Genomic DNA, 12466 nt, shown 5'->3' with positions numbered 1-12466 from the left:
GTCCTGCTGCAGTTGATTGGTATCATCCTCACTGTCTGCCACACCACCAAGTTTGGTATCATCAGCAGATCTTGTAATTTTATTCTGTATACCAATATTCAAGTAATTTATATTGTTACAACCTCAGGCTCGACTCTTGCCCCTTTCCTGCTTTGGCCGTAACAGGGTTTATCTTTTAAAGCAGAGTGTTTTCTGGCTTACCACCTCAGTGAGTCTTTGCTCACTGCTCTCGAATTGTAATTGCAAATGAACCAGACAGGTTTTCTTAGATTTAAAACAAGAAAGACACAAGTTTATTAGCCTTATCACTCTGACTCAGTTAAAACTACTAAAACACATGACATAACCACACTCGCATGCATACGAGATAAACACACACACACACACACACACATAACCAGGCGTGGGGGGGGGGGGGGGGGGGGGGGCGGGGGAATGTTGAAGTAGGGTTGGCAATAAATGGAATTCAGTTACTGTCTTTTGTTTTTAATGTAAAGTCCTTGGTTGAAGTTGAGGTCTTGGAGTTGTCGCTGGGAGCCAGTGCACAATTGCAAACCTGCTTCTCTGGTACCAGACGACCGAAGAGATGGTTCAATTGTCCTCTTGGTGGTCGGCTGTAAAGGTCTGCAGTCCTGACGCTCGTGCTGCCACCATGGCTGTCCTGGGTGGGTGGTTGGGTTGGTCAGGGAGTGGGTGAGTGAGACAGCGAGAGAGGTGCCTCCTTCTTTGAGTTCAGTTGCAGTCTGTTTTCTTTCTGCGTGGCACAATTCAAAAAAAGCCCTGAGTCTGGCCAGCAGGTAAGTCATGTGACCATCTATTTGAAACAGCCTCTTCTGGAAGGGTTATTGGATTTCAAAGTTCTCCACTCACACTCAGTGGGGAGTAGAGTTCTGGCTCTTACACAGTCAAAGAATGTTGATCACCATTGCCCAGAAAACTCTTGTTAATTGAATCAGTGAGCACTCCCATGGTCTCTCTATTCAACAGTCTCTCAGAATGCAAATGTGTAACCATGTTTTCAGCTAGTTAGCTCTGTTGGTTTTTTTAAAAACAAGTTATATACAATGTCCAGTAGAAAAGGTTCAAGTAGTGTCCCATATGACAAAATTAATATGTTTCCATAAATCAACCTTTTACTATGACTCACTGTTTTCTATCCTTAAGCCAATTTTTTATCCAAACTGACATTGAACCTCCTAATCCATGAGCCTCAATTTTGTTAACCAGTCTTTTATGCAGTACTTGGTCAAACACTTCCTTAAAATCCATATAGATAACAGCCATTGCATTTCCCTTATCAACCTTCTCTGTTACTTCATCAAAATATTCAATTAGATTAGTCAAGCACGATCTGCCTTTTACGAATCTGTGCTGGGTGTCCTTAATCAACTCAAACTTCTCCAACTGCCTGTTGATCTTTTCCCTGATTATTGTTTCTAAAACCTTATCCACTACTAATGTTAAACTGACAGGCCAATAGTTTCTGGGAATGCCCTTATGCCCTTTCTTGAATAAGAATGTCACATTTGCCACTCTCCAATCCTCTGGCACCTCCCTCCATATCTAGGAAAGATTGTGGCAAGCTCTTCCACCATCTCCACTCTCACTTCCTCAAGCAACCTGGGATGCAAACCATCCAGACCAGGCAACTTATTCACTCTAAGGATAGCCAACCATTCCAGTACATCCTGCCTATCAATTTTCACCCATCCATTACCTCTACCATCTCCACTTCTACCAATATTTTGGATGCATCCTCTGCCTTAGTAAATGCTAATACGAAGTACTCATTAAGTATTCTAGCCTTACCTTGTGCCTCTCAGCATATATCACCCTCTTTGTCCCTAATATGACCCACCCATTCAAAATTCAAACTCATTTAGTGATATCTTACAGTCAGATACTGCATGAACTGACAGTTTATGATACATTGATGAACAGTGAATCTTCTGGACACTTGATGAGCATTAGAGAACATTGCATCCATTGCCCAATAAAAGAAACCTTTCTCTGTGGCCTGTGGCAAAAAACATATGAAATAAATATTCTGTGTAAACCAATAAGGACACGCAGGCTAGAGGAACACAACCACCTTAACGTAGTGTGGTCACACAAGCAGAAACAGCCATCAGGAAACCACATGCATGCTTTCAGCCATGCTGGCCAAAGAGAACTGACTGTGTGACTAAAGGCAATACAATGCCAGGCAGGCAGTATCTATGGACACTGATGTATTAGCCATATCAACTGGTCGAGCATCCAATAGTGCCAGTGCCCTGGGACTTTTAAAATGAACTTTAGCCAGCAATTCCCTTGCGGCAACTAATATTTCCGTATGTTGAAATGCAAAGCCCAATCATTTGGTTTGAAGTCACAGTAATCTTGCAAACTATAGCTAATCATATTATAGATCTTTTATTGGACAATGGATGTATTGTTCCCTCATATCAAGTGTCAGAAGATTCAATGTTCATTCGGATATCATAAACTGTCAATTAATGCTTTTTCAGACTGGAAGATGTCACAAAATGCATCTTTATCAAAGCTTGTGGACTATCAGAAGCAGCAAAATTGTATTCCACCGCAAACTGTATCCTCATGGCCTAGCATATCTTTCAGTCTACCATTACCATCAAGCCAGGGGATCAACCCTGGTTCAATGAGAAGTGTAGGACAGCATGCCAGCAGCAACACTAGGCAGTCCTAAAAATTAGGTGCAAACCTGGTGAAGCTACAGCACAGGACTACATGAATGTTAAACTGGAGAAGCAGCATGCTATAGACAGAGCTAAGTGATCCTACAACCAACGGATCAGATCAAAGCTCTGCAGTCCTGCCACATCCAGTCAGGAATAATGGTGGACAATTAAACATACAAAGTGAGGAGGAGGTTCCACGAACATACCCAATCATACCAAATCAGATCCAAGCATGTCAGTGCAAAAGACAAGGCTAAAGCATCTGCAACCACCTTCTGCCAAAAATGTCGAGTGGATGATCCATCTCAGCCTCCTCTTGAGATTGCCATCATCACAGATGCCAGTCTTCAGCCAATTCAATTCAAACCACATGATGCCAAGAAACGGTTGAACAAACTGGATACAACATCCTGGCTGCAGTGCTGAAGACTTGCTCCAGAACTGGCCGTGCCTCTAGCCAAAGTCTCCCAGTACAGCCACAACACTGACATCTACCTGACAATGTGGGAAATTACCCAGCAATGCCCCATCCACAAAAAGCAGGATAAATCCAATCTGGCTGATTACCACCCCATCAGTCTACTCTCAATCATCAGCAAAGTAATAGAAGATGTCGTTGACAGTGCTATCAAAAGGCACTTACTCACCAATAACCTGCTCACCAATGCTTAGTTTGGGTTCTGCCATTTGGCTCCAGCCCTCATTACGGTCTTGTTCAAACATGGGCAAAAGAGCTGAATTCCAGAGATTAGGTGACAGTGACTTCCCTTAACATCAAGGCAGCATTTGACAGTATGTAACATCAATGAGCCACAGTAAAATTGAAGTTAATGGAAATAAGGGAGAAAATTCTCCACTGGCTGGTATCATATCTAGCACAAATGAAGATGTTTGTGGCTGTTGGAGGCCAATCATCTCAGCCCCAGGATATCGCAGCACAAGTTCCTCAGGACAGTGTCCTAGGCCCAACCATCTTCAGCTGTTTCATCAATGACCTTTCTTCCATCATAAGGTCAGAAGTGGGAATGTTGTTACATGAGCTTTGTTTTTGTGTTGAAACTTAGAATTCTGTGTGTGCTTTTAAAAACTGAGGAAAGGATTTTTTCTTCTGTAGACATTGATTGCTGAAGCATGGTGGGTTTGAGTCAGGTGGAATGCACAGACCGCAAGGCATCTGTTTTCAAACAACTCATCAAGGGAATGACAGGTCAAAATTTATGACTGGATTGTTGAAGTTAGTTTCAGTTTTGGATTGAAAAAGACCAGTGAGCTGGACAAGGAACAGGCATTTTGAAATCTGGCTGTGACCTGCCTGGAGACTAGAGAAAAGACCTCTCTCTGTAAAGGAAGACTTGCATCTCCTGAAAAGAAATCCTGAATTTGAAAGGTGGCAGATTTCTATTGCCTCCTGTCGATGAAGAATTCCTGCATCCAGTGTGATTCCTGTTACTCCTGTGTTTTGGGTGATCCTGAAATCTCAAGAAATCTTCTACTGCTAGACTGCTGCTTCAAAACCTAAGCAGACCTGTTGCTACACCCTTTGCTGAAAGACCTTTGCGACACCTGCTGCAGACAAATTGCCTTGAATGCCTACCCATCACAAACTGTTCAACAACCTCAGCTGGAGACTTCGAGTGGCATCCAGCTATCAAACTCTGGTACCGAAAACATCCTACCAGCACATGATAAACTCAATCATTTTAGTTTTTCCTTTTTATTCCTATGAAACAGCCAAAAGAACCCTTTTCCCCGGTTAACCAGTTTTTGAATGTATGTGTGTGTGCACGAGGGCTAGGAAGAATAAGGAGTTTTTAAAAATCTTTTCATATATAAGAGTTATATTATTGTTTAAGACTTAGTTTATTAATAAATAGTTAATTTTGTTGCTGTTTAAAGAAACACAGTTTGGTGTGCTTGGGGACAAACAGAGTGTCTAATTTGGCTAATCTTTGGTAGGTGGAAAAACTCGCTTGATAAGCTGTGACCTATGGTGTAGTGGGACTGAATTAACAGTGCATTACTCCCACATTGGTGGTAACAATGTTCATTGATGATTACACAGCGTTCAGTTCCATTCCCAACTCCTCAGAAAATGAAGCAGTATGTGCCCACATGCAGCAAGACCTGGACAACAAGTAACAATCATACCACACAATGTCAGGCAATGACTATCTCCACCCTCTCAAGGGCAAATAAGAATGGGCAATAAATGTTGGCCTTGCCAGCAAAGCCCAAATCCCACGAATGAATAAATAAAAGGCGAGAATAAAAGCAAAATACTGCGGACGCTGGAAATCTGAAACAAAAACAAGAAATGCTGGAATCACTCAGCAGGTCTGGCAGCATCTGTGGAAAGAGAAGCAGAGTTAACGTTTCGGGTCAGTGACCCTTCTTCGGAGGGCGAGTACTGGCAATGCTAGGGAATGGAACACTTTTCCATTCTGGGCACCCTGTGTCAGCATTATTTTTGGGCCAGCTATAACAGACCAACTACAGGTACAAAGTAAAGTTCCTTCATTTCTATCCAAAAATGTATCTTTATCAGAAAGAACAATTATTTCCCCCAGCAGCCATTCTTATGGCCTCTGAGTGAGACAGCCAGATCAGTGCCAAACTATAGATAGTTTTGTGCTGCAGGACTGCTCCAAGATGGAAAAATACTTTCATACTCATGTAAGTCAACAGATAGATACTTATTTCATCATTTAGCTTGGCTTATAACCCTATCACATAGGTGAAAAGGCAGTCCACACTCCCATTATAACATACCATCCCATGACTTGGTAATGAAACTTGGAATAGGCATATAACAAGTAACTCATCCAATAGCCAATATTACACTATTGTCCAAAGTAAAAATTAGCCCCAATCTCTTTTGGAGGGTATCGAATGAAGGATGAATATTGGCCACAGGGAAAGTTTCCTTTCTCCCCTTGATTCATGCCGTGGAATCCTTAACAAAATCGACCAAAACAAGCAGGTGGGATCTCAATTTAAAAGTTAATCTGGAAAATAATACCAACAATGTGGCACTCCCTTAGTACCACACTGAAGCATCAGCCAAGATTTGGTGCTCAAATCCGGGATTGGGTTTCACAAGAAAAAATGTAAACCACTGTGCAAAGCTGATTCTGTCTAGCTGACCTTTAAGTTTTCAAAGTATCAGAAGGATGAAAAACACAGAAATAGTGTTAGGCATTTCACGTCCATTTCATCTGATCTGTAGCTGGAAATTTGCAAGCACCTGTCAATTAACAAAGATCCCTCAATAACATTAATGAAGTGATGATTGGACTTGAGGTAAATAAGTGGGAAAGTCAACAGAATTGGCGGCACCCCATCCAGCCTTGCCAATGTAAGGCCTGAGCATTTTGAGGCCTGGGCCTCATTTAAATACCACTAGTGAACTGTGGATGCTAAATGGGCACCCCACTGCAACTTACCAGCAATGGAAAAGTGGGAAATGCTGATCTCCTGAACCATTGATTAAGCACACTCTGCCTATTTGTACCTGAAAATTACAATTGGGGCCCTACAACCAGCGTTAGACCCCGATTTGCACATTTAAGCAGTCTCCCATCTGTTTTAGACAGGCCAGTTGCTCACTGATTTAAAGGCACGCCTTGATAATACATCAATCGGGCCTTAAGATTCAATAGGATGGCCATGATGCCCACCTGCCTTACCCAATTTTCCCTTGCCAACGCAAGAAATGGGTGGCAGTTGACAATCACTCCCTTTACCTTTTAACAGAAAAAGCAAGCTTGCATTACAACAGGATGTCATCTGACTTGCCATGAGCAATGCCATAGGAGATCTACAGGGATTTTTAAAAAATATACAAACATACATATGTCCAGCGTTACAAATAAACTTTTCACATAGTTCTGAAAATTCACTTATGACATTTAGCAGATATTTGTTAAGAAGGTTTTTCTTTGAAATAATTTTAATTATAGTGTTCAAATAAATAAAACAAATCTTACAATGTTCGCGGAAGTTTTTGGAGCATACAGTTGAGCCTGACAAAGGTATGCTCTACCCAAAAACTGATTCTGAGGAAATGTTCCCCCGAAATACATATCCAAGCAATCCTGGCTAATATCTCGGTGTTGAAACTAAAAGAGAAAAAATTTCGATATATAAGTGAACATACATTATTGGAGAAGTTTGTAAGGTTAAAAAATGTCTTAAAATACAAAAAAAAAGTTACAAAGAAAAAACGTGGCATCATTTTTATTTTCCCCCCAACTATGCTGGAGATAAAAGTTTGAGAACTTGAATGCTAACATCTATGTAAGCTAAGTTTGCAAGCTATACCCAATCCAGAATATCATTGGAAACCTTCATAAAGAATAGAACTGCAAATGCTGAAAATATACAGCAAGGTATCTTAGCTCCTGACCTCATTGTAATCTTAGTCCAAACATGAACAGAAGAGCTGAATTTCAGAGTTGAGGTGAGAGTGACTGCCCTTGACATCAAAGCAGTATTTCATCGAATGTGGCTTCAAGAAGCCCTAGCAAAATTGAAGTCAAGAAGAATCGGGGGAAAATTTTCACTGGTTGGAGTCATACCTAGCATAAAAGAAGGTTGTGGTTGTTGGAGACGAAACATCTCAGCCCCAAGTCATCGTTGAAGAAGTTCCTCAGGGGAGTGTCCTACACCCAACCTTCTTCAGCTGCTTCAATGACCTTCCCTCTAGCATAAGGTCAGAAGTGGGGAGGGATGATTGCATAATGTTCATTTCCATTCGAGACTCTTCAGATAGCAGTCCATGCACACATCGAGCAATACCAGGACAACATTAAGGCTTGAGCTGATAAGTGGCAAGTAACATTTGTGACACACAAGTGCCAGGCAATGACCATCTCCAACAAGAGAGAATCTAATCATCTCCCCTTGACATTCAATGGCATTACCATCACTAAATAACACACCATCAACATTCTGGAGGTTACTATTGACCAGAAACTTAACTGGACCAGCCATATAAATACGGTGGCTACAAGAGCAGGTCAGAGTTAGGAATGCTGTGGCATGTAACTCACCCCCTAACTCCCCAAAGCCTGTTCACAATCTACAAGGCACAGGTCAGGAGCATGATGGAATACTCTCAATTGCTTGAATGAGTGCAGCTCCAACAGCACTCAGGAAGCTTGACACCATTCAAGGATATTGCTAGATTGGCACCCCATCCACCACCTTAAACATTCACATCCTCCACCACCAGTGCACAGTGACAGCAGTGTGTACCATATACAAGATGCATTGCAGCAACTTGCCAAGCCTCCTTCAACAACACCTTCCAAACCTGCAACCTCTACTACCTAGAAGGACAAGGGCAACAGGCACTCGGGAACACCACCACATGCAAGTTACCCTCCAAGCCACACACCATCCTGACTTGCCATTCCTTAACTGTTGCTGTGTCAAAAACCTGAACTCCCTCCCTAACAGCCCTGTGGGCATACCTACACCACATGGACTGCAGCAGTTCAAGAAAGCACCACCACCTTCTCAAGTGCAATTAGGGATGGGCAACAAATGCTGGCCAGTGATGCTCACATCCCATGAACGAATAAAAAAAATGCTCTTAAGTACCATAATTGACAAATATTGTAGCAGAAGGAAAAACACCAGCCCATTTCCAGTCTCAAATTGAGTCAAAGATTTCAACATTCATATCGAAAAACAAAGAGCACTTGATGTTGATTACATATGTCACACTCACTACCTGCAGCGCCAGTTCTGCACAGAGCACGTATAAATCAGGGCTAACAGTCTCTGTTCCAGCCAACGTAGATCTCCCTTCAGAGGCTTCTTTTATTAAGTCATAAGCTTTTTTCAAAGTACTGAAATCTAAAAAAAAGTTGAAAGAAGATACATTTGATAAATTTAAGTGTTAAACATTTTTAAACTCCTTGCACATAACATGGTCCTAGATTTTATTTCACATAAGTTTTTTTTCAAATGCTAAAAGAGAGTTTATAAAATGCGATGATACTAAAGCTTCTAAATGTCTATTAGTGACATTACCAGCCAAACACTTAATGAATTCATGACATTCCACTCTTAACTATTTTATCAGAGATATTAAGTTACTCAAAATAAAGAGATTTTTACTGGCATAAAATAGGATAAAAAGGAATGTCATCATAAAAAAGTTAAGCATTCACTCACTAATATCAGTAACAGTTACCTCTCGGCTTACTATTTGCGATTTTAAGGTACTTTCTCCCCTCGCCTTATTTGTGTTGTCCCATTATTTGTGTCTCAGTGTGCTATGCATTATCCTAAATTAGTGGATAGCATGCTGATAGATATCAACAAATACCATTCTGAATTCAATCTACAAGAAATTCATGTGCGTAACAGATCAACTCACTGTGAGGAAGCAGCTAACCTCCATTGTAACTCACCCTTATCCTGTCAATTCAATCTAATTCATTTTATAGTTTTTGCACCACGTTATCTTTATCAATTACATTTTATCAACAGTTTGACTACCCAGTTAGACAACAGATGAAAGCCTTTGAATTCTTAAATATGTAGAGTTCACCAAATGCTGGCAATCGCAAAATTTAAAGTCCTATGACACCATATAGCCTGTGTTGATATTGGCTTCACATCAATACAAACTGTGTGGTATAATTGAGGAGTAATCAACCAAGGGAAACTGAAGCAATAAAAGACAGATGGTCGCCAGGAGGCAGTCTCGCACTATTTGTCTTTCACACTGCTGCGAACCAGAACACATCGTTGTGTTAACTCTTCTCTTAACGAGCAAATAGCTGCCAGTCGGCAGAGTTCAACATCCTTTCCTCGGGGAGCAGTGGGAGATCCAAGAGGCGCAATTTCACTACAACTGTGGGGTCATTGCGAAGCAGCTTCACTATGCATCAAGGCTGTCACTATTAGCAGCAGAGGAAGCGGTCGGTTCAGGCCTTGAACACCTGGTTTACTCTCGCACGTTTGAGTGCCGTTGCGAGACGGGTTCAGCCAGGCTGCCGTGCTAAAGCTGTGTGTGAATGCAAGGAACGGGAGTTGATGCTTCGGCACACAGTGAGCAAGCTGCCGGTGCCTGCAATATTACAAAGCGCAACAACGCCGACACCCACGCCGTGAACTGGGCACTGTCCCTGACTGCAATACAGACACAATGGCTGCAAGTACCGCTGCCGCAGACCGTTGTTGCTGCTAACAGGTGTCGGATGCACATATCCATCCTGCAGTATCCGCCGATCCTCCAATTTCACAACAAACCCGAAAAGGCGCTGGACATGGAGCCGGAGGGGGGGTCTCACACGGGGCCGCGGAGAGGGATCAGGCCCGCAGCCGAAGGGGGATCTAGCCCGGGGCCGGGGGGTAATCTAGCCAGGGGCCGGAGAGGAATCGGGGCCGGAGGGTAATCTGATCCGGGGCCGGAGAGGGATCTCGCCCGCGGCCGGGAGGTAATCAGACCCGGGGTCGGAGAGGGATCTCGCCCGCGGCCGGGAGGTAATCAGACCCGGGGTCGGAGAGGGATCTCGCCCGCGGCCGGGAGGTAATCAGACCCGGGGCCGGGAGGTAATCAGACCCGGGGTCGGAGAGGGATCTCGCCCGCGGCCGGGAGGTAATCAGACCCGGGGCCGGGAGGTAATCAGACCCGGGGTCGGAGAGGGATCTCGCCCGCGGCCGGGAGGTAATCAGACCCGGGGTCGGAGAGGGATCTCGCCCGCGGCCGGGAGGTAATCAGACCCGGGGTCGGAGGGTAATCTAGCCTGGGGCCAGCTTATTGCACAGTTGCTGCAGCGCCCACTCCTGATCTGGGGAAGCCGGGAACCGGACACAATCCCCGCTCGATGAGGCCGCCAGTTCCCAGCCGGGGTGTTTGTGGATCCTCGCTCCGGTATCTAGGCAACGGGATGCACTGCTCTTGATCCGGCGGCTCTAAGTGACCAATCTTACTGGAATGACTCAGGCAGCATGCGCGGACAAACAAGTGAAACATTTCAGTCTTGTTCCTCAATTGAGATCAACCAGGCAAACTTTGGGGAGTAAATTTGAAAGGTTAGTTGGAAAGTATGTAAGACCAAGAGGATGCCATTCAGCCCCTCAGCCTTCCACTCCATTCAATCAGTTATGATGAATCTGGACCTCAACTCCACTCACCCGCCTTTGCTCCATATCCCTTTGTATGTTCGTTATGGTTTTCTTGCCTCTTCGAGTCAGAAGGTTGTTGATTCAGAGTCCCACTCCAGATTCTCACCTACTGTGGAAAAGGGTGGATAGATTGGAGGATCCGCTCCTGGGCCTGACTCTAATAGCAATTTGTAGTTCCAGGACTGGAGAGGCCCACTGGGGAACATAAAAAATAGGAGCAGGAGTAGGCCATTCAGCCCCACAAGCCTGCCCCGCCCTTCAATATGATCTGTCCCAGTCCTCAACCTCTCTTTCCGGCCTGCTCTGCCTAACCCTCGACTCCCTGAGATTTCAAAAATCTATCTACCTCCTCCTTAAAATACATTTAGTGACATAGCCTCCACAACTCTCTGAGGGAGAGAATTCCAGAGATTCACCACCCTCTGAGAGAAGAAATTCCTTTGCATCTCAGTTTTAAATGTGTGCCCCCTTATTCTGTAATTATGTCCCGTAGTTCGAGATTCCCCCATCTACCCTGTCGAGCCCCCTTAAAATCTTATATGTTTCAATAAGATCACCTCTCATTCTTCTAAACTCCAATGAATAAATGCCTAACCTGTTTAGCCGCTCTTGATAAGACAGCCCCTTCATCCCAGGAATCAGCCTAGTGAACCTATTCTGAACTGTCTCCAATGCTAAATACGGGGACCAAAACTGTACGCAGTACTCCAGGTGTGGCCTCACCAACACCCTGTACAGTTGTAACAGGACTTCCCTATTTTTAAACTGTAACCCCCTAGCAATGAAGGCCAAAATTCCATTCGCCTTCCTAATTACTTGCTGCACCTGCATGCTAACCTTTTATGTTTCATGCACAAGAACACCCAGATCCCTCTGCATTGCAGTATTTTGTAGTCTTTCTCCAGCTAAGTAATAATCTGCCTTTTTATTCTTCCAACCAAAGTGGATGACCTCACACTCTCCCACATTGAACACCATCTGCCAAATTTTTGCCCACTCACTTAACCTATCTATATCCCTTTGCAGATTCTTTGTGTCCTCATCACAACATGACTTCCCACCTATTTTTGTATAATCAGCAAATTTGGATACACTACACTCTGTCCCTTCCTCTAAGTCATTAATGTCGATAGTAAATAGCTGAGGGGAAGGGGTGAGGGGGTTTGCTCTGGTTGCCTGCCTCTCCTGGTTTTCTCCATGGTGGCCCTGAAAGGGAGCATGCAGTGTCCGTCGGTACACATAATGTCTTCCGCGACCTGTGCCTTGTACCATCAATAATAAAATCACGATTAAATTGAAAACTTTTTGTCTTGGTGGCAAAACAATGGCATTTTTAATTGCAAGGTTAATTGTAGTACAGTACAGTTGAAATAGAATGGTAAAGTTGCAAAAGACTCAGCACTCAAATATGTGTCTCTGTGAATGTGGCAAATTTTCGATCCCAAATATTTCCATAGTTTGATGCAAAGAAACAGAACATAAACGTTCAAGGGATGGTAAATGAATACAAAATGACAAAAGTATATCACAATCTCGGGTGAACACAGAAATACAGAAGTTGTTTTTGAAGCAAAAAATGTAATCATTCATAAACTTCATGATACATAATATTACTGCAATAT

General features: G+C 43.4%; 1 protein-coding gene across 1 annotated transcript in view; it reads right to left on the bottom strand.

Annotated features, from left to right (window-relative positions):
* LOC137380601 (cilia- and flagella-associated protein 46) overlaps positions 1–10610 on the bottom strand; it is a 453149-nt gene extending 442539 nt beyond the window's left edge. The window contains exons 1-3 of the mRNA XM_068052672.1: positions 9876–10610; positions 8437–8561; positions 6686–6817 (exon numbers count right to left, since the gene is read on the bottom strand). Coding sequence (XP_067908773.1) covers positions 6686–6817; positions 8437–8561; positions 9876–9927 — 309 coding nt within the window. The 5' untranslated portion in view covers positions 9928–10610. The remainder of the gene's footprint in view (positions 1–6685; positions 6818–8436; positions 8562–9875) is intronic.
* Positions 10611–12466: the final 1856 nt, after the last annotated feature.

This window comes from Heterodontus francisci, chromosome 20 (genome assembly GCF_036365525.1).
Source record: "Heterodontus francisci isolate sHetFra1 chromosome 20, sHetFra1.hap1, whole genome shotgun sequence".
NCBI lineage: Eukaryota > Metazoa > Chordata > Chondrichthyes > Heterodontiformes > Heterodontidae > Heterodontus > Heterodontus francisci.
Note: the sequence above shows the minus strand (reverse complement) of the source record. Positions and strands in the feature narration are given on the sequence as shown.